Below are 22729 nucleotides of genomic sequence, written 5' to 3'. Positions count from 1 at the left end.
AAAACCAGCTTGCAGAGTAAATTGGGGTTAAGCTACTGTTCTAGATGTCATGTGTTTAGTTTGTGAGCTTGCACTTTAAGAAACTACATTTTAATGTATGATTTTTGGTATTGGCACTGATTTCACTTTCATTTTTATTTCAGGCTGTTGGTAATATTTAGAAAAAAATCGTAATTTTAGGATTATTGTGAACTTTGCTTTCTGATTATTCTGCTGCAATTTCAAGCAGATGCTCGTTTTTCTTTTTTGCAAACTTCAGGTCATTCTCATTTGCCTGTGTACCAGCCTCCCTAAAGTATCAGTGACCAATACCTTTGTTGCAATGTTGAAGCTTAAAAAGATTAAGTAAAATAAAGACGTCAATTTTCTGACATTATTTTGTTGTTTTTAGAATGGTTTGCCCCTTTCATAGTGAACTACAAGTAATTTAGTTAAATCAACATTGAATTAAGTGCATTGAACTTAGAGATATTAAGTGTAATAAAGATTTTAATTTAAATCATTTTGGAATTTAGTTCATTGAACTTAAATAATTAAGTTTAGTTAGTATGCAAACAGTTGATATTGCAAAAGATATTAAGTTAAATCAATTTGGTATTTAGTGCATTGAACTTATTGCTTTAAGTGTAATAACTGTACAAAGCAGTTGATATTGCTAAAGATATTAAGTTAAATATACTCAATGTATTAATTACACATTACTTAATTTTTTTAAGGCAACCACTTACCTCAAACTTTTTAAGTAAACTCAACTTATCCGGGTTTACAGTGTAAAGTCGAGAGGCAAAGCAAGTTGCAGCTCAAATTCTCATAATTTGGGAGCAATACAGTCGATGTCTATTTGTCTTTGTAAATAGCATGAGACATGAACATGTAGGGTTTTTTTACTTTCCACTAGGGTTCATGTCAATTCATACTGACATATTTAAAAACATGTTAAATCATATATATATTTTGATATACAAGTTGCACCTGACACAGGACCAACCAAACTATGAAAAAAAGTGTGACTTATAGTCCGGAAAATACGGTAATTCAATTAGAAAAATGGAGTACTCAATTGGAATGAACATTTGAACACAATAAGGTTATGTTTCGTTCAAAACTAGACTATTTTATGTAATTGTAACGTAATATAGTTTGATAAATTGGACAGCTCTGACACTTCCTTTTTTACAGTGTACGTAGGTAGACGATTGAGTCTGTTAATGCTAACTGAATGCCATTGCATCGCAGTCAGTGGTGGTCTTGATTGCTCCTTGTGTGTTCCTCCCATAATAATTAACCATGCTGACTTTGAACTCTGGAACAAACTACCTCCACACCACTCACACCCAAGAGTCATCATAGGATTATGGATATCTAGGTTGGTTTATAAGCCTGTTCACTGCAGTTAACCCTTAATGATGCAGGACATGTTTTGATAGGCTATAAGGCAAGATGAGATGTATTATTATTTAGATGTTCTCTAAATTGTTTAATTGGTTTACTGTGAATGTCTGGTGATGGAAAATGTTTCCTTTCATGACACAATAGATTTCTGAAATAGATAGATTCTAAAATAGAATAGACTAGATAGATTAGAGCTTCTGTAATTGTGCACTGTGCCTTTAAGATATGTGTCCACACAGAACAAGGAAGTCACTCTCCCACTTCCAGTAAAAAAAAACTTTCCAACTTTACAGATAGATAGTTCATGTGTGTCTGTGTGAGAAGGTAAAATGGCCTTTATTCCTGTGTTTCAGGATGAGTTCAACTGTTGTGTTTGTCTGGATCTCCTGAAGGACCCAGTGACTGTTTCCTGTGGACACAGTTTTTGTTTGAACTGCATTACAGGCTGCTGGAATAAAGAAGACCAGAAGGGTGTTTACAGCTGCCCCCAGTGCAGGGAGACCTTCACTCCAAGGCCTGTACTACGCAGAAACACAATGCTGACCGAAGTTATGGAGAAGCTGAAGAAGACCGAACTGCAGTCTGATGCTAAGGCTCCTTCCTACGCCGGACCAGGCGATGTGGAGTGTGATTTCTGCACTGGGCGAAAACACAAAGCCATCAAGTCATGTCTAACATGTCTGGGATCTTACTGTGAGGTTCACATCCAGCCTCACTATGAAGTTACCTGTCTGAAGAAGCATAAACTGGTGAATGCAACCTCAAAGCTACAAGATAAGATCTGCTCACAACACGACAGGATCCTTGAGGTGTTTTGTCGCACAGATCAGAAGTTAATCTGTATGCTGTGTTCAATGGATGACCACGACGGACATAAAACTGTCACAGCTGTAGCAGAACGACCTGAAAAGCAGGTTGGTCTGTCTCTCTGTATACAACATATGGTTTCTTGAATTGTATACAGTGATAGTAATTGTCAACCTGTGTAATAGGTTTTCATCAGTGATGGATCAGAAGATTCTAGGTTCGACTCCTGTGAGGTGGTGGTGGTAGTGTAGTGGCTAAGCACGCAGTTGTCTCAGAAGTGTGGGTTCAATTCCCAGCTTCCTCCATTGTGCCCTTGAGCAAGGCACTTAACCCTGAGTTGCTCCGGGGACAATGTCCTTTGTAACATAAGTTGCTTTGGATAAAAAGTACCTGCTAAATGAAAACATTTTAATGTGAAACTACAACTTGTGTGTGCATCTATCCGCAGAAAACATTATTGCAGATGAAGGGGGACAACCAGATTCAGATCTATCAAACAGAGGTGGAGGTGGAGGAGGTGAAACAGGCTCTGGAGTCTCTACAGGTGACTGATAAACATGGCTGCTGTAACAGGTTTTATGAACCCGATTTGCACTGTAGTTTCCGCTCCATAGCAAGCTGAAGCCTGTGGAACAAGAGTTTGGTGCAATATATACTATATATATATAATACATATATTGCACCAAACTCTTGTTATATGTATATATATATACAGTTATAATCATTTTGTATTTCATTACTTTGTTCCTTTGTTCAGTAACTTTCCTTTATATTCCTTTTTTTCTGTTTTGGTAAGTATAGACATATAACTTCTGAATTTCTGTGCTGAGGAAACTTTTGCAATTGTCAAGAATTAACTGAGGTTCCCCATCTCCCATCAGGCCTCTACACAGGAAGCTGTTGAGGAGACTGAGAGGATCTTCACTGAGCTGATCAGTTTCATGGAGCAAAAGCGCTCTGAGGTGACCGAGTCGATCAGAGCTCAGGAGAGGGCAGAGGTGAGTCGAGCTGAAGGACTTCTGGAGCAGCTGGAGCTGGAGATCACTAAACTGAAGAGCAGAGATGCTGAGATGGAGAAACTTCTGCCAATAGAGGACCCCGTTGATTTCATTCAGGTAACACTACCAGCCCTCTGGTCACCTATGGAGTTTCTCAGCTCTATATAATTAGACTGTTTTGTTGAAGAGCCCCTCTGGTTTCTTTCAGCAGAACCCTTGTAGGGGGCTCCAGGCCTGTTCTCTGTGATACTCCTTCCCCTACAGAGTGTATGCACAATTAACACAGCGGATGGCCTTTCAAACTATTGGGAGACCTACTGTATATACCCCAACTTGTGTAGATGGCATATTGTTTTTATCCAAGATGCCTCATGGTGACTACGATCTGTCATAGAGTGTGTCCTATGATGTCCTCATGGTCTATGATCTGTCCTGGACTGGTCATCTGGCATACCGTGCATTTTCCTCGTCAGAGACGGACAGAGTACACAGCTCCATTACTTGAGTAAAAGTACAGATACCCTTTGCTAAATTTTACTCAAGTACAAGTAAAAGTACAACAGTCAGATGTCTACTTAAGTAAAAGTACTGAAGTACTTGTTTTTAAAAGTACCTGAGTATCAAGAGTACAAGAGTAGCCTACATTTTCTAAATATTGCATTACTACTGCCACAGTGCTTACATTCATGTACAGATACGTCCTACATGGAGTCATGAAAAATGTTAATGTTAATACCTTGGAGAATGTAAAAGGAATTGAAAGTAAAATCAAGTCATTTTCATCTTTTTACCATGTTGCCAGGGATGGGCAGTATTTATAGTATATTATAAAATATGTATATCAAATACAAAATACTATTTTGTAATTGAAACACTTGAAGCGAAAACTATCATTAACTTGTTCAGAAAATTGAAATAGTCTGGTGAGGTGGGGCCACAGGTTGGAACATTCCCGGGATGGACCTGCTGCGTCTTCATCCATTGTTTCATCCATGGTTTCGTCTCTTATCTAAATCTGACCATGGAGTTGACTTTGGCGGAAAGCTGAAGGTGATTGCTGATAGGCTGTCTCATGCCTGCACAATGCAATCACGTTTGAGAGGGAAACAACAGATTGAGGGTTTCCGAGTTTTTTTTTTTTTTTTTAGAAGAAGTAACGGGTACTCACGGTTATGGATAGAAATGTAGTGGAGTAAAGAGTACAATATTTGCCTCTCAAATGTACTTGAGTAAAGTCATGAGTACTCCCCAAAAATGATACTCGAGTAAAGTACAGATACCTCAAGATTGTACTCAAGTACAGTACTCAAGTAAATGTACTCCGTTACTGTCCGGCTCTGTTCCTCGTGGGCCGACAAACATTTGGGCCGAATCGCTGATTTAATATTTAATTATATATGTATGGGCAATTCCATGCAAAACTGTCACCATGGCATTATGTTGCCGTTATGGATGTGACAGTGGAATTGCCCATATATATATACTATATACTACTATACTACTATATATACACAGTTAGGCTCGTAGATTTTTGAACCCATGCTAAAGTTGACTAAAAAGAGGAATATAAAATCATCTTATGGAAATTGATCTTAATGTCTTAATTATAAAAATGAGGAAAAATCCAACCTTTAAGGACACCAATTTTCTTTGTCAATGAATAATGTAGCGTAAATAAATAAATGTTTTTCTTTAAATACAGAAGGCATACGTATATTAACCCCTATGATAAATTCCCATAGAGGCAGGAAGATTTTTATTTCGAAAGGCCAGTTATTTCATGGATCCATCCTGATAAAGTTCCATTGGCCTTTGGAATTAAAATAGCACCACATCATCACATACCCTTCACCATAACTAAATAACACTATTGGCATGGTGTTATTTCAGTTAGCCTATTAGCTGGTTTGATGTTCATTGAGCTCAATGCAAATCAAACCAGCTAATAGACTAACTGAAACTAGATGTACCGCAGAGCGGTACAAAATATGACCGCCATCCAGTCCAGCACATTTTTTCCACAAAAATAAATCACGCTGAAAGGCCTATATGATTCTAACTGTCTCACTAAATTGCATTATCCACACTCAATTCTCACTGATATCTGCTAGACAACAAGTACCAAAACATGATTAGTTCATAGATTTCACATGTAAAATTCATTTTATACAACCCCACCTCCATCTTGCCTGTTCATAATTCTGAGAAATTCTTGAATTGTGTGCATGTGTGCATGTACATGTTTATGTTATGTGTGTGTGTGTGCGTGCATGCTTGTGTGTGTGCCTGCGTATGTGCCTGTGCAAGCGTACATATGTCTACTGTGTGAGTATGTGTCATACGTATGATTACTGTGAATGTATGTGTGTGTGTGTGTATCTGTTTGTGCACATGTGTGTACATGAAATGGGTTAACACGACCCCTGGAGGCAAACATACGGAAAAAAATGGTCATCCTAGTCCCTACAGTTCTCAAGATATTCACAGAGAACTGTGTCTGCCCTACCCTACTTTCGGGGGTCCAGTCCAGCGGGGGGGCTACAGATCAAAACGAAAAACGACGGTTCCATGCTATCCATGTGGGGTTACATGCCCACCAAGTTTTGTGTACCCCGGTCTTTCAGTGTCCCGGGAATCCTTGTTGGTGTACGTCACTAAATGTACACATACATTATTTTATTGTAAGACCCCCCATGAACGAAAGTACACAAAACTTGGCATGCATACGGAGGGTGTCATAATGATCCTACACTTTTAATTTCGTGCAGTTTTGACCTTGTCAGCCAGAGATATTGTGATGAAAACACCTAATTTTTTGCTTTTTCATTAACTAGGTGGCGCTATACATGAAATAAGTGGTAATGGGATGGGTTGACATGCCCCCTTAAGACCAACATACATAAAAAGGTGGACCTCCTAGGCCCTACGGTTCTCGAGATATTCACAGAAAACTGTCTCCGGCCACCTACAGGCCAGTTGGTGTATAGTAACATAAATTAATTTATTGTGTGGCCCCCCATGAACGGAATTCCACGAAACTTAACGTGCATACAGAGGGTGTCATAATGATCCTACACTTCCAATTTCGTGCAGTTTTGACTATGTTAGGTCACAGATACCTGCGATTACAACACCTCATTTTTACTTTTTTGTGTTTAACTAGGTGGCGCTATACATGAAATGAGTGGTTATGGAATGGGTTGACATGGCCCCTTGAGATCAACATACAAAAACAAAATGGTCCTCCTAAACCCTACGGTTCTCGAGATATTCACAGAAAACTGTGTCTGCCCTACCCTCCTTTCGAGGGGTCCAGTCCAGCGGGGGGGCTACAGATCAAAACGAAAAACGATGGTTCCATGCTATCCATGTGGGGTTACATGCCCACCAAGTTTCGTGTACCCCGGTCTTTCAGTGTCCCGGGAATCATTGACGGAAATTTGGGCATGCGAAAAAGAAAAAAAAAAAAGAAAAAGAAAAAAAAATCTGACTAAACCTATATGACCGCCGCTTCGCTGCGCGGCGGTCATAATAATACAGGGTACTGTCAAGCAGTGAAGTGATATGCAGGTAGCCAATGTTCACGTCACCTATCTGAGTTAGACAAAAGATGAGACCTGCTTGCTCTGCTCGCTTCTGTCACTCCCTAACTGCGTTAAAATAGTGTGTTTAACAGCAAGAATTTAAACATTTTCCCGGAGGAGGAACCCCCAGACCCTCACTTAGGCCAATATGATTCACAATATGAATCAAAATAATAATAATAACAATAATGTCAATACAAAAAATAAACAAACACCATATACAAATCATAATTCTAAGACTCAATGAATTATTTAAGTATAAGCTAAACAGATAAGACCTCTCTTGAAAGATCCAAAACTACCACAGGAACGCACTCATGGCATAGAATGCACACATATTTTAAGTGGACAGTCTGCAGGGAATGTGTCTGACCAATCATGGTTGGTGTGGGCCAAAAATGCCAGGGCATATTTTTTTGTCCCAGTCCAGGTCTGCCTAAAGTGTGTCCTCATGGTCTATCATCTGTCCTATTTTGTTGTCATCAATGTTTTTTTCATCTGTCCCTATGTTTCCCTGTAGAGTTTCCAGGCACTCCCTCCCCCCTCATCAGCGGATAAAAACGACACTGAAAATGTCATTTTGAATGAATCCCAGTTCTCCTTCCGTGAAGTGATGAAATCAGCGTCTCCATCACTGAGAGAGAAAACAAAAGAGTTCCACCAGGAAATACTTAAAGGTAGCTTTTCCCCCTTTTAAATGGTAAAAATGTAAAAATATAAAGCTGATTTTTACAAACTGTTTATTACAGATATAAATTACATTTCTCGAAGAGGTGACTTGTCTTAGCAGCTAGTGTGTCTCAAGCAGAATACTGTACAGATATACTCAGGGACATTAATAAAGCTTAATCAAAGAACAGGTGAGACTGAGGCAACGGATGGATATGTCTAGCATCTAACTACTTGGTGGCAGCAACGTGGAGAGGTTTGGTTATAAGATATTACCCGTGACTGTTTCTGCTTCTTTTGTAGTCACAGGCTTCATGGTTGGAGACTCAGTCAAACTGAAGACTCCTGAAACCATTACCAAGACCTGTGAATACAGGCCATATAGGCCTGCACATAGACAGAAAAGATGCAAATATAACCATGATTATACCATCTCGGTCACTGGTGTTGGTGTGGTAAAAGGTAAGGGTGTCATAGTTTTTTTGTTATCACTTATGCATGTAGAATGTAGGTGTAGCCTAATTAATTTAATTCATTTCCAATTAGAACTTGTTCAAAAAGCAAATAGCTAATATTGTGTTGCTAATAGCCTACTGAGCCATTTCTAACACATGAATCCTCTTAGCTTTGACAGAGTCAGATATCATATCTGCTGACTTTCCTGCACGTCCAGACTGGAAGGGGAGATCAGTTCAGCTGGAACTGATATTTGCTTTGCCACATTCAGATCATAAGGATGAACAGTCTGAAGTTTGTGGATTTGTTGGCTGTGTTGACTATGATGAGTATGATGTGTATGATGACTATCATGAGTATGAAACGTATGATACGTATGATATGTTTGATGGGGATGATTATTAAAATAAGTATTATGAGTGATCAGTTTGATTAGTATGATGAGCAAGATGAGAAGAAAAAGCTTTTTGATGATTTATGAAGAGCTCACATGGTCTTAATAAGAACAAACTCAAAGGGAATATCCAGAGTTAAAACAACCAAGGGTCTATTTATGGTTGATAACGAGTTCAGTTCAGTAATTCTTTTGGGAGCTAAATTATGTTAAGCGGAGGAATTTTGAGCTAGGCCGTTGTTTGCTTTAGCAACATAATGGTTCATAGTGTGTGTTGCAGTGAGCATAGAGTTCCAACATCTTGCAGCGCTATGCAGATCTGGCGGAATTTTACAATACAAAAATGCATCATGTTCAGCCAGATCTTCACAACACTGCAAGAAGTCAAACTGATTTGACACTACCGGAACATGAAGTAAGGCAATGTGTTGCCTTCAGAAAACTTCGCTGTAATGATAAATAAAAACAAAAGAATGAAAATTGTACAACTAATTAGGGTAACTGACTAATCATGGTGACTGTAGTTTTATTAAATAAGTATAGAGTTTCGATAATCCAAAACAGACTGGCAGCAATCTCCTTGAATAAAGAAAGCACAACACAACAACATTACATTAACAAAGGAGATACCCCACTATCCATGGTACATAACAAGGGGTGTTCCAAGTACATGGTTCAGTGTCCAACCTTGGTAAGTAGTAACTTACCTTTGTGCCTAAAGCAGTACTTAGAATACCCTTCAATTTTTTCAGACAGTATCAAATACCCAGAGCGCTCTATTCGTTTGTGTCTCATGACATCACTGTAGCTTTACGCCGCCATCTTTACGACCGATTCGGGCAGCTCAGCCGCCCAGTGGTCACACAACAGCTGATCGTCTGACAGCTAACAGCTGATAACCCACCACAAACTGTTTCCATAAAGTCACAATCGCCTCGTTTCCCTTCCCTTCATGTTCTTTCAATGAGTATAAACCATGGAGTGTATAAAATACGTATAAACACATCTTACATTAAAGGACATTATCCAGATTAATGACAGCTAGCTGTGAGTGAAATTACACTAAAATGAGTGGTAGGCTAGCTTTCACGTATTTGACCCATCCAGCCACAGCATATTGGCAGGGGAGCAGTTGAAACACTCTTTAATTAGGTCTAAACGTAATTTAGCCTACAAACCGATCGTACCACACTGAAAGCTAATATTTGGTCACTATAACCTACATCTGCCCTCTGTCAAATACAAATGCATTTCCAGCTTTTAACAAAACCGTTCAGAAATTATTAGGCCTACAGCAAAAGTGGGACGTGCGTTTCATTCCTCCCTCCTCGGGACAGTTGAATAAGGGAACGAATGTATAGGCCTAAGACTACAATAATATAAAACGTCCCACAACTTCAAAATTTTACTATATATCATGAATGGTAGGCCTACTCCCAATTGGGGTTATTTTAGATAGATTGTTGCAGGGCTATAGCCTCTTCGTGCATGTCTGATAACTCATTGCCATCATTGTGAAGCGTGTAGCCTATGAAGCGGTTTTTGAAATATCATGCCCTGTGGATGATTCTGCGATGTTTATAGCTAGAACGGTAAACTTTCCCATTTATATCATGTTTATATTGTTGGAAATGTCGTTTCACTAGGTTTTTACGTGGGTTAGGCCACGGCACATCCAAATAAGTAGGCCTAGGCTTAACGACCCACCGGCCGTCAGTCTCCATGGATAACATGGGAAAACTCGACCCCCTACCTGGTGGGCCCAAATGCATTTTCATCTTCCTAAAACTGTTTTTCCATGTCTCACCTCCATAAATGATTGTTTAAACACAGATATTTGTGCATTTAATTAAAATACATGGAGTTACAGCCTGGTCGGGACGATTGAAGCTTGTTTCAATCGTCCCGACACAGACCCTATCACTAGGCCTAGCTTGTTTTGCTTTCCATGTAAACAAGCATGCTATATGAACGTTTGGGATTGTGGAGAACTAAATGGTCTATAATGGAATGGAATAAGCATGAAGTCGAACCTTTAAATGAAAAATACTCATTAGGCTAACAATAAAAAATAACCTCTAATGAAGTTTACTTTTGCACATCAAAACTCGTTTATCGCCTGTAACTCCGTGATACAATGACATAGCAGGAAGATATTTGGCTGATAGAAGGATGTTAACATGCTCTATGTTTTGACCGACGGACAATTTTGTCTTGGCATATTTTTTGGCGTTCTATTTGATAGTGACGTAGATGGCACCTATGATATATTTAAGCAATATAGCACGAGTGAGAGTGGGGTTGGTCATGGATATTCCCACGGGTGTTGTTCGGCCGTAGCCACGAGGCCGGAGGCCGAGTTGCGCAGGCAACAACAGCCGTGGGAATATCCATGACCAATCCCACGATCACGAGTGCTATATTGCTTTTATACAACAATTCTACCATAAACTAAATAATCTGAAAACACCCCGTTATTGTTTAAAATTGTTAATTTCGACATCGTTCTTACGCATCAAAAAATAGTTCCCTTTTCAATAGACAGCGTCTTGCAACCATGGTTGCTAGGTAACCAACATTCCAGATCCCTCCCCAGATAGCAAAGGGGCGTTGAGGGGCGTTGAATCCACGTTTGTTTGAAGCGGCAGAGGTTGATTCAACGTGGATTCAACGCCCCTGTGCTATCAGGGTCGTTACGGGTATTTGTGGTTTACGTGTCTTCTTGAAAGAAATGTTAAAAGTCGGGCTGAAATCACATTCATATCTAGGTTTGCTGCATGCATGTTACAAGGACACTGGGCCATGTCATGTAAGGGACATGGTACTGCGAAAAAAGGAAACATAGTCTACATTGCAGAACCACTCAACTTTATTAATTTATGGTGAGTTACAGCCTGGTCGGGACGATTGAAGCTTGTTTCAATCGTCCCGACACAGACCCTATCACTAGGCCTAGCTTGTTTTGCTTTCCATGTAAACAAGCATGCTATATGAACGTTTGGGATTGTGGAGAACTAAATGGTCTATAATGGAATGGAATAAGCATGAAGTCGAACCTTTAAATGAAAAATACTCATTAGGCTAACAATAAAAAAATAACCTCTAATGAAGATTACTTTTGCACATCAAAACTCGTTTATCGCCTGTAACTCCGTGATACAATGACATAGCAGGAAGATATTTGGCTGATAGAAGGATGTTAACATGCTCTATGTTTTGACCGACGGACAAAGGTTAGGTTTGCTGCATGCATGTTACAAGGACACTGGGCCATGTCATGTAAGGGACATGGTACTGCGAAAAAAGGAAACATAGTCTACATTGCAGAACCACTCAACTTTATTAATTTATGGTGAATAAATGTTACACTACTGTGCACAGCCTGACGTGACGATGCTAGCATGTTAGCAGCGGTTAGCTAATGCTATCGTTAGTTATCTACAAGTCTCCTCTAAGTGACAATCATATTATACACAATGCTGACAATGCTGAGAACAATTAGCATCCTCGTTTATCTTACTTACATTGAGTTGACTGTGTGGCTTAATCCACAGATGTGGTGAAGCACTGTTTCGTTATGGTTTGAGTAACCCATTGCTTAAAATAGTGGAGGGCTGGGATGAGAACATTGTGTCAAATCTTCGCATTGTATCGCGGACTGATTTATTATTAGCTGTGCAAAGTCTGAGTTGAAATGTCCAGGGATATTCCAACTCATGGAACATCTCTCGGTCAATCAGAAACAAATAAATAGTTCCATAGAACCCAATTGTTGTATAAATTGCATGTAATTAAATGTATTACCATCACATACCAACAATTCAGGATATAATCTAATGAAATACGATTTTCAAACCCTCACCCCCATTGGGCTGTACCATTTCTCTGGTACGTTCAGACTGTGTTCTTTGCTATGATATAATACTGACGAATTAAAACAAATGCACAGTGTATGCTGCAAACGCCTGATATACAAGCGATGGTCAACTGGCCATACATTTGTCTAATATTTCACTGCCATCTGTAAACAATTCTGGGTCTTAAATTTAAGTAGTATGTTTGCCATTTCTGTGCTATTGGTCTATGCATGTCCATGTTTGCATTGCACTGCTATACCAAAAATTATTTTTTGACTGTGGCGCGCAATTTTACGCACGGGGCGCACCTTGAAACAGTGTTTACCCAAATGTAACCCTTCCCATAACCTGCAAGGTATATTGTGCTTGCTAGTATGATGCAGTAGTTTCTTTTAACTTGTTGACCAGCCAGCCACGGTCATACCTATATTTCGAAGGAAATTTGACTGTGAACCACAAGTCTGAAATCATGTGTAAGCCTATATAAAATGGAGAGTGACGTCACCAGTCGAAATAGCTGTACCCCCCGAAGCTCACGGTATAATTAGAACACTGAGCAGGAGCAGGGCTCTCTGCAGCAGGAGGGCCACACTCTTTAAAAAAACAATTCCTCTGCCACCAGATCCTCAAAGGACTCATCCTAAACGTAAAAGAGTAAGTTGTATGGAAATTGTAATGATAGGAACTGTACATATAACAACATTTAGTAACTCTTTATTTGTGCAAAACTCATAGCTCTGTGGTATTCCGCTGGGATACCTAGCCTCTCTCCCAAACAATAACTAATAGAGGGAGAAGTAGGTAGTTAGTTGTTTCTTTGTCCTCAGCGCAAACATGGTTGACTCCAGATAGTCTGCCCATGTCTCCAGCCTATTTTTCAGAAGTTTGCTGAGGCATCTGCAGAAGAATAATACACATTGTTTATTTTTATCATGCCTGCTCAGCCATTATTATGTAAATAAATATTTCATTTGGTATGGTTTACCTTTGGATGGTGTCATTTAGTTTTTTCCACCAAACAATTGGTTTGGGGATGGTAGAGTACACAAAGGCTTTGTTTTTCATGCCCAAGCATTTGCATAAGCCATCATTAATCTAAATATGAAAAGTCAACAGAATTAATTAGAAGTGGTAAGAATAGTTATGTATCAATGACATTTCATACAGGCACTAACCTGTTTCACAAACTCTCTTCCATTGTCTGTCAGGATTCTTTTTGGTGCTCCAAATCGATAAAAAAGTTTAGCTATGCACATTGTTACCTCCTCTGCACTTTTAGAGGGAATGTTTCTGACCATTTAAAATAGTCGACCATAATAGTCCCCTTCTTTAGCTTTCTTCACCTTTCAAACCAAGTCCATTCCCACAACTTCCCAAGGTTCAGATACCTGATAAATAATTCAAAAATAATTAAACATATTCAGTTCACATACACAACACATTCTTTCATCTCTGAAAGTACTTACCACATTGGGCTCATATTGTGATTTATTTTTAATGCCAGATTTCTTGCTCTGGCATTCAGCACACTGTTTTATCTGCAAATTATGGGATTGTTGATTCATTGTGAAAAAGTGTGAAAAGTCTTATTTTACTGACAAAATGGCCATTTCAGGTACTCACCCAGGTTTTCACCTCTACGGACATACCAGGCCAGTCATCCTTTAATGCATATAGAATTTTTTTCCACTCCACAGTGCCCACCGGTCACAGAGTTGGGAAATTCGAAAAGTAGAGTTTCCACCTCCTCCTTCCCCTGGACCACTTTAACCAATTCCCTATCTGTAACGATCCTGTTTTCCCTGCCTAGATTAGATTAGATTAGATTCAACTTTATTGTCATTGTACAGAGTACAAGTATAGAGTCTAGTGTTTTGTGTTCCATTGTGTCTCCCTTGTTTACCCCCTGTGCCATGTGCTCCTGTGTTTACTTCCTGTGTTCTGTGTCATGTGCTTTCTGTTCCTGATTTTCCCTGTGTCCGCCCATCACCTGTCTCTGATTATTGTTTCAGTGTCTCCACCTGTGTCTCGATAATTACACAAGATTCTAAGGTGGGATATACCAGAATGTCAAATAAAACATGTCTTAAAGATCTGCTGTGGCAAGAAAATCATTGGTTTGTAGGGATAAGAAACAATTATATATGATACGCAAACGATAATTATTTGATATGAATGCCTATAAATGACAGCTTAATGACAAAAGTTCAGTTTTTTTTTACGAGGCTACGTCAGCAACATATCAATTATATACACCGGTATATTATGATTTTGTATATTGAGGTAGGCTAGTGGTGGTCGGGGACTGGGCCATAGCCTACATGAATTGCACTGCACGAGACAATTTCAAACTAGGTTATTTTAGCATGTTTGAGTAGGCAAGGCTTAAAACTCATTTGGAACATCACACAAATATCATCTTGTGTAGCCTACTGACACTTTAAAAGCAACAATGTAAGGTAGCCCATAAAGTCCCACTGACATTAAATAGGCCTACAGAAATTCAAAATAGTCCATTTAAATAAGGCTACCATAATAAATGGAAGCAATGACATTTGGTTGGCTAGCCTATGACCGCAAGGATTACAGTGATGCCATATACAATATTTTACATGCTTCCTAGCAGCCATGGCAGACATTTTGCTTACCGCCATAGCCAAATTATATATTTTGCATTATATCTCAGATACTGCAACTCAGATCAAACCATGCAACTCGAAGCGCAAGCAGCACCAAAATGAATGGGACCTGTGAAACGACATGATGTTGAAAGGGAAGAAGAGTTAATGTGTGTGTGTGTAGGCTATTTCTGCTAACAGAAGGAACAAAATGATAACTCTTCCTCCCCTGTGTGGACACATGTGGAACTACCGTATACTCTGTACTTCATTCAGGTGTTCTTTCATCTTGTTAGCCCAATAACTTTCCAACTGTGAGAACCGTGACATTTAAAAGACTGTAGGCTATATGAAATAACATACATGGACTAAACCGTTAGACTGAGTCTGAGTCTAAAAAACTGAATGCCTTTGCACCAGTCAGTTAGTGGTATTGATTGCTCCTTGTGCGCTCCTCCCATAATAACTAACCATGCTGGCTTAGACTCTAACTCTCTAACTTGTTTTTTTGGATTGTTGGTGATGGAAAACCTTTCCCTTCATGACACAATAGATTCCTGAAATAGATAGATTCTAATATAGAATAGAATTAGATAGATTAAAGCTTCCGTAATTCCGTAATAACTCCTGAAGACCCAGCTCTTTAGAGAACATCTCCTCTCATAGCAACACTACAACAAGTCTTGCTGATCCTAGCACTCACCAGCCGTCTTAAACGGACACGTAACTGTTAAAAACAGCACTCACTGATGCACTTATTCTTACTGTACTTATTCTTATGTTTTTTTTAAATTGTCCTAATATTGTTGAGAATTGCTCTAAAACTTAAACTGTTTACCATGTTGTTAGTCGCTTTGGTTAAAAATGCGTCAGCCAAATGTAATGTAATGTAATGTAATGTAATTGTGCACTGTGCCTTTAAAATGTGTGTCCACACAGAACAAGGAAGTCACATTCCCACTTCCAGTAAAACGAAACCGTTCCAACTTTACTGGTAGATAGTTCATGTGTGTGTGTCTGTGTGAGAAGGTAAAATGGCCTTTATTCCTGTGTCTCAGGATGAGTTCAGCTGTTGTGTTTGTCTGGATCTCCTGAAGGACCCAGTGACTGTTCCCTGTGGACACAGTTTCTGTTTGAACTGCATTACAGGCTGCTGGAATCAAGAAGACCAGAAGGGTGTTTACAGCTGCCCCCAGTGCAGAGAGACCTTCACTCCAAGGCCTGTTCTACGCAGAAACACAATGCTGACTGAAGTTATAGAGAAGCTGAAGAAGACCGAACTGCAGTCTGATGGTAAGGCTCCTTCCTACGCCGGACCAGGCGATGTGGAGTGTGACTTCTGCACTGGGAGGAAACATAAAGCCATCAAGTCGTGTCTTTCATGCCTGGGATCTTACTGTGATGTTCACATTCAGCCTCACTATGAAGTTACCTGTCTGAAAAACCACAAACTGGTTAACGCCATCTCACATCTACAGGAGAAAATCTGCTCACAACATGACAGGATGATTGAGGTGTTTTGTCGCACAGATCACCAGTTAATCTGTATGATGTGTTCAATGAACGACCACAACGGACATGAGACTGTCTCAGCTGCTGCCGAACGGACTGAGAATCAGGTAAATCTCTCACTCTCACTCTCACTCTCCCTCTTAGAATGAGCTGAAAAGCAGGTGTGCTTTATTCAGACAAAATAAATATGCAAAGTATTTGTAACATACAAACTAAATAACAAACTAACAATCATGGAAACACTAAATAATTAGTCTATTGTTGTGGTTTATTATTATTATTATTATTATTATTATTATTAGAAGTAGTAAAGATGCTTATGTTGTGGCTTATTATTATTTTTATTATTATTATTATTATTATTATTACCATTATAGAAGTAATAAAGCAAAATACTCGACACAAACAGCAACATATTGTTCATTTGATTCTGTGTTTTACTTATACATATAGAACTTTATGGATGATGTCTCAATCATGACTCAAATGTTGAATATTCAGTATAGAATAAGCTACATTGTGTTGGTCTGTGTGCATCTGTCCATAGAAAAAGTTGTCAGAAATAAAGGTGGAGAACCAGACACAGATCCAGCAGAGAGAGAAGGAGCTGCAAGAGGTCAACCAGGCCCTGCAAACTCTAAAGGTCATTACTGTTCAACATGGCTCATGTTTATTCACTGTTCAACATGGATGTACTGATTGTTTGTTAATTTGTGCTGTTTAGTCATTTAACTTGATTGTAATGCAATTCAATATGGAGAAAGATAAACAAAGTCAAGCATTCATCTTCGCAAAGATAAACTGTAAGTTTGACTAGAAATGAGCTGGTATGACCTTTATATCTCCCATCAGGCCTCTGCACAGGAAGCTGTTGGGGACACTGAGAGAGTCTTCAGTGACCTGATCAACTTCATGGAGCAAAAGCGCTCTGAGGTGACCGAGTCGATCAGAGCTCAGGAGAGGGCAGAGGTGAGTCGAGCTGAAGGACTCCTGGAGCAGCTGGAGCTGGAGATCACTAAACTGAAGAGCAGAGATGCTGAGATGGAGAAACTTCTACAGAAAGAGGATCATATTGATTTCCTCCAGGTAAAGCCACCAACACTGAAGTCATTTTGTAGGTATTTGTAAGTAACATTACAAAGGTAGGCTGTTTGAGCGATAAACTGTGACTGTAACATTATTTAAATTTTAGCTTTCTCCAGGTCATCCAGCCGTTCACACAACTATTGTTTTTTAAAACATCTCTTCTCAAGTTATAAAGTGTAATAAGACTAACAGATAAGGAAACATGGCGATTTTCTAGGCTGATTTGACAAGGAACTACTCTCATTCCGGCATGATAATCTGCAGCAGCTTGCTGGAAGTTATTAGCCTGATGAGCCAGACCCACATCAAGATGTAGGGTCTGGGGACTCACCATTTGCAGTGCTCAGTCCGAGGGGCGGGATAAACGGTTGTCTTTCAAATTCTCTCTCATGAGTTCCATGCGTTTTCCCACCAGCGGAGCTAGTTGTTCAAACTTTTGCCAACATAAACAAAGCTTAACTTCTGTCATGTTGTTCGCCAGCAGTAGCATCCATCTTCTTTGTTTTCAAGTAGCAGGGAATTCACGCCGAATGGTCACAACTCTGCCATCATTATGTTACGCCCGCCTACCGACTCTATACACGATGTGATTGGCCTGAGTGTAGTTTAATTTTCCAGCTCGCAAGCCAAAGGAGAGTTGCTACACTACCCTGGCAGCACATTACATTTGCTGCTGCTAGGGTGCGTCTAGATTTCTAGGCTAGGAAGTTATAGCCTACGGCAGGAGTGGGCAAACTGCGGCCCGCGGGCCGGATCTGGCCCGCCAAGCACTTTAATCCGGCCTGGAGCATTTCATTTGATTATCAGGCTGCTTGCTATTTTTTTTCTTGCAATAAAGACGACATTGGTTAGCTTTACTGCAAACTTCTTTTCGCTCTTCTTAGTGCGTTCACAATTATATGGAGTAGTATAACGTTCAAGTTAGATCTTCTGCAAAGGAGATAACAAAGAGTAGGCCCATCATCTCTATGTTACATGATGTTTTGACATTGACATTGTATTTTTGCAAGTTTGCCCACCCCTGGCCTACGGGGACTAATTTCAGGTGCTGCATGATATCATTGTGCTGCTGAGCCCATGGTACATTAGCAACGTTCCTTGATTATTACACCAGAATGAGAGTATGGTTCCATGTCAAATCAGCCTAGAAAATCACCACGTTTAATTTTCTGTTAGTCTTATCACTTTCTAACTTAAGAAGAGACAAGTTTTAAATAGGAAAATTACCGGAAATCTTAGTCACTTTTAAACGTGTTGCTACCGGGTGAGATGTTAATAGTCTAATTCGATTAAAAAATCTGTGCTATGCTGGAGCTAAAACAGGTATCGCCAGACTCAGAGAACGGCTGGATGAACTGGAGAAAGGTAAAAATCAATTGTATAACACAAGGGGAGGTGGAAAATGAGTGTAATTCCCCAAATGGTGGAATATCCCTTTAAAGTGTTCATGTGTGGCCATGTCCTAAAACGACAATTCAGTACAATATGGTCTTGCTTGCAATGCAGAAAAAAAGATTTTTGATGATTTCCCTCTTTAATATGGGCTAGAACCCCTAGACTCCTTGTATGATAACATAAATTCTCTCAATTCTAGATAGCTCTAAGATAGAAGATTCTAGAGGGCATGTACACTTTTGTAGACACCGAATGCATTAGTATGTAGTTGATGCATTAGAGTGTCTCTGTGTCCCCAACAGAGCTTTGATGCCTGCAGCACTTCATCTCTGTCATGGATGCATTCCAGTATAACTTTCACTCCACATTTCTCCTCAACTGATATTAAGAGGTCGGCCCTTAAAGAAATAGAACAAATGGTGTTGAGGTTAAATTCAGGTGAGGTGCCTCAAGGTGGTTACGTCATCTGTGTGAAACAGTTTTGTACTACATATTTTAATACCTCAGTGTTTTACAGTTATTTAGATTATGTTGGCATTCTTTTCATGCCTAAGACAAGTACACATGCCACTGAGAAATGGCCCTTGTTGTTGTCAGACATGCATTACTGTAAATAGAAATATCCCTTGTTGTTCTTAGACATGCATTGTAACAAACTTATTACAAACCAATTTCTTGGTTCCAAGTTCTCCGGCACCACTTGTATTACTAATTGCGTTATTTGTTTGCTAGATAGAATGACAAAAGAGAAAAGAAAAAGAGAGACTTTTAAGAACAAAAGAGCAGGCCTATAACTCTCAGTCTGTTTGTATCCCCCATCAAATCTGTGTGTTCATTTCTTAGTTTTCTTTATGTTTTAACTCAGTCTTCTGATCCTATACAATGCAAAATAATAATCCAAATCCAAGGAAAAGAATCCAACAAATAAAAAAACAAGTCTCTATCCTTAAGGTTCATGAATGTCCAACCACTTAATTGTTATTGTGGTAGCAACGACACCCCGCAATGAACAAAAGAGGACACGTCTCACCTCCTGTCCTGGTGGTTTTTTTTTGGTAATCTTATTCTGCGGGGTGCAGCCATTTTATTCTTCCAATTCGCCAGACACCATGTCCTCTAGTTTAAATTTCTCCGCCCCATGAAGGAAACTCGGTCAGCTGATAAGCTGCGCTCAAGAGAGACAGGTGTGCAGTCAGTGAAAAAGGGTGTGTCAATTGAAAAGTGAATCCCTATTTAAGTTTAGTTTCTTTCCTTAATTTTGAATGCATAAAAAATAAATCAGCACCTGGCCAGGATTAATTTATATTTTTCTTTATTTAGATATATTCATTCAGTTATTATTTAACTCCTTTACGAGCCCTTATATATGTGGCAGTGACTACAGCATTACTGTAAATATAAATGTCCCTTGTTGTTCTAAGACATGCATTACTGTTTGTAAATAGAAAAGTTTTCATTATAATCATACATTTTCTTTTTATTACACACAGACCACGAAGCTACAAGCCATGACTCCCATCATCCTAATGAAAGCACACGTCCCCAGCAAAAATGTGTCGTCCCAGAGAGAGGTTTGTACACCGTACAGCACTAAGGTAGTGACCTCCATTACTCTCCTTTACTACACCCACTGCCCTGAGCTGGACCCCCAGACTAGCTCCAAGGTGTGCTGGTGTCGTCCAATCAGAGAGCTGAACCTGAGGCTGTGGGCCCACAAACCACAACACTGGGAGACATGGCAGCTGGTCATGTGACCTGTACATCCATGTGCAGCACAGGGAGGATGATTTACAGGGTGTCCCCCACACCCATGATTCTCTTTTGTTGATAATACCATGACGCCTCTGATAATGTATTTGCTATTTTAATCTTTTAATATTTGAATTTAGGTCCACATAACTAGTGTAGAAATAAAACAAAATACATAATGTTATTTGATAATTGAAAATAAACATATGTTTCTCTGTATTCCTTAATAATCAACTGTAATAATCATATTCTGTCAAATCAATTTGTGTGGTACAACATTTCTCCTTTATAATATTATATTATTTATACATTTAGCCATGGTAAAATGATAAATAATGAAGGATGATGAGATATTGCTCTGAGCTGGTCTGTGGTAACAATGTCTGCTCCTTCACCTGTCACAGGTTTCTTGGTTGGGGACAAAGTCCGAGTGAAGGCTTCTGTTGGAACTCCAGCGTACGGCTGGAGAAATGTCACTCACAGTAGTGTGGGTGTGATAAAAAGTGAGGCCCTCATGATGTTTATATTTGTCTCTGAAGTCCTCATGCATGACTGAGTGTAATGCATGTTGAATCCTGGTATTTATTGGTTGTTACTATGAATTAATGATGTAAAAACTGACTCAGTGTCCTCTCCTGTTCCCATAGCGATCAATGTTTGGTGGAATGGCATGTATATTGACTTTCCTGAGAACCATTCCTGGTGGGCAAAACACTCAGAGATTGAGCTGGTCCTCTGATGGATCACGTGGCCTGCTCTGGGCTTTATGAAGGTCTTGAAGTGCAAGGGCAAAGTGCTGCATGCTGATTAAGCGACATGAGGCAGTTTTATTACTGTTTTTGACACACCCATCGTTTACATTAGCCGCCCAGGCTCTCCAATCAGCAGCTTTGTCCTGAGAAAGGAAACCAAAATGTGGGAACAGTTTTGTTTTTTTATAAGCAGGTTTGTTGGCTTGTAGCTAGTGAGCTGTACAGTTTTTGACCATTTTTCAAGAAGCTTTATGAAGCAGTTTTCCGACATCACATGCCGTTCCCAGTCCACATCAGCTCAGTGGTGTCTCCATCCTAATATTCTGTTGGTTCACCTGGTGATGTAGGTCCCCACCTGAAGCACACGGAAAGACTCATGAGCTCACCTTTGTATCTGATGTTACTGTTGATTACTGTTGATAATTTATATATTATACTGTATATACTGTATATATATCCTTATGTTATTTAATTTTATGGTATATGGGACCTATGAGAGGGACTGTGCAACATAACTGAGAAATGTGCAGTACAATATTTATTGGTGTAAGAGGACAACATAACTGGGAAATGTGCAATATAATATGTATTGGCCTTTGTGTTAAACTGTTCCCCTGATAATTTCAATTTGAAAGCCATAATTGTAATTCAGTAAACTGTGAATAAAAAAACCTGAACTTGCATCCAAGGGGGACTCAATACTGATATGATTTTTTATTTAGAGATATTTCTTTCCATGATTCTCTTCGGGTGCTATTGAATAATATATGCTACTCCACAGGATATACCTAATATGCCTACAACAACACAGGGACCCAGTGAGGTTTAGTACTCTACTACCATCATCCAGACTCAATATAAATTCATCGCTGAGGGTCTCTCTCTGTCTCTCACACACACACACACTAACACCTCCGTCCCTTTCTTATTCCCATTCAGTCCCGCAAACATAACCAGGATATTTCTGTTAACTGAGTGGGAGGGGAAAATATGTATAACTCTTACACCCCCATGTGGACACATGTGGAACTACAACATTCAACATGATTGACACAGCATTCTGTGACTGTCAGCTCCAAAAATGAATCTATCCATCTCAGGAAGATTGGCACAGAGCGTAAAGGATAACAATATTTATTTCAGAAAAAAAGGTAGACGTTTCTTTGCCTGACGAGCCAGACCCACATTAAAATGTAGGGTCTGGGCACTCACCGTTCGCAGTGCTCAGTCCGAGGGGCGGCATAATCGGTTGTCTTTCAAATTCCCTCTGCATGCAATAGGACAGCGCTGAGTCCCATGCATTTTCCCACCAGCGGAGCTAGTTGGCTAGTTCAAACTTTTGCCAACTTAAATAAAGCTTAACTCGTGTCACACTGTTGGCCAACAGCAACATCCATCTTCTTTGTTTACTAGCCCTGGAAGCAAATGTAATTTGCTGCCACTAGGGTGTGTCTAGATTT

General features: G+C 39.5%; 2 protein-coding genes across 4 annotated transcripts; both read left to right on the top strand.

The window, feature by feature from the left end:
* Positions 1–1707: 1707 nt before the first annotated feature.
* Positions 1708–9182, top strand: LOC143099836 (E3 ubiquitin/ISG15 ligase TRIM25-like). The gene is made up of 6 exons (XM_076262748.1): positions 1708–2306; positions 2648–2743; positions 3081–3314; positions 7302–7458; positions 7754–7816; positions 9109–9182. Exons 1-6 carry the CDS (start codon positions 1722–1724, stop codon positions 9180–9182), a joined length of 1209 nt encoding a protein of 402 aa, XP_076118863.1. The 5' UTR covers positions 1708–1721.
* A 6578-nt stretch (positions 9183–15760) lies between these two features.
* Positions 15761–21968, top strand: LOC143100223 (E3 ubiquitin/ISG15 ligase TRIM25-like). Of its 3 annotated transcripts, XM_076263194.1 has the most exons (7): positions 15761–16394; positions 16835–16930; positions 17140–17373; positions 19071–19206; positions 20259–20339; positions 20922–21020; positions 21165–21968. In XM_076263194.1, the coding sequence occupies exons 1-7, from the start codon at positions 15810–15812 to the stop codon at positions 21254–21256; spliced, it is 1323 nt and encodes a 440-aa protein (XP_076119309.1). In that variant the 5' UTR covers positions 15761–15809; the 3' UTR covers positions 21257–21968. The 3 variants fall into 3 exon arrangements, 1 of the variants encoding a protein (XP_076119309.1); XR_012981878.1 differs by lacking the exon at positions 19071–19206; XR_012981877.1 differs by lacking the exon at positions 19071–19206 and having other exon boundaries at positions 20259–21020; positions 21165–21211.
* The last annotated feature ends 761 nt before the right edge of the window (positions 21969–22729 follow it).

The sequence above is a fragment of the Alosa pseudoharengus genome, unplaced genomic scaffold, assembly GCF_046254945.1.
Source record: "Alosa pseudoharengus isolate Yale_2024_CS ecotype anadromous, Long Island Sound unplaced genomic scaffold, YU_APseudo_1.1 YU_APseudo_1.1_scf_3, whole genome shotgun sequence".
Taxonomy (NCBI): domain Eukaryota; kingdom Metazoa; phylum Chordata; class Actinopteri; order Clupeiformes; family Clupeidae; genus Alosa; species Alosa pseudoharengus.
This window is presented reverse-complemented; position numbering and strand designations above follow the sequence as displayed.

Coding starts and splice junctions, on each gene's coding strand:
- LOC143100223 (XM_076263194.1), top strand. CDS start 15,810: ATGGCCTTTATTCCTGTGTCTCAGGATGAGTTCAGCTGTTGTGTTTGT. Junction 16,395..16,834: donor CCGAACGGACTGAGAATCAG/GTAAATCTCTCA, acceptor ATCTGTCCATAG/AAAAAGTTGTCAGAAATAAA. Junction 16,931..17,139: donor AGGCCCTGCAAACTCTAAAG/GTCATTACTGTT, acceptor ATCTCCCATCAG/GCCTCTGCACAGGAAGCTGT.
- LOC143099836 (XM_076262748.1), top strand. CDS start 1,722: ATGGCCTTTATTCCTGTGTTTCAGGATGAGTTCAACTGTTGTGTTTGT. Junction 2,744..3,080: donor AGGCTCTGGAGTCTCTACAG/GTGACTGATAAA, acceptor ATCTCCCATCAG/GCCTCTACACAGGAAGCTGT. Junction 3,315..7,301: donor ACCCCGTTGATTTCATTCAG/GTAACACTACCA, acceptor GTTTCCCTGTAG/AGTTTCCAGGCACTCCCTCC.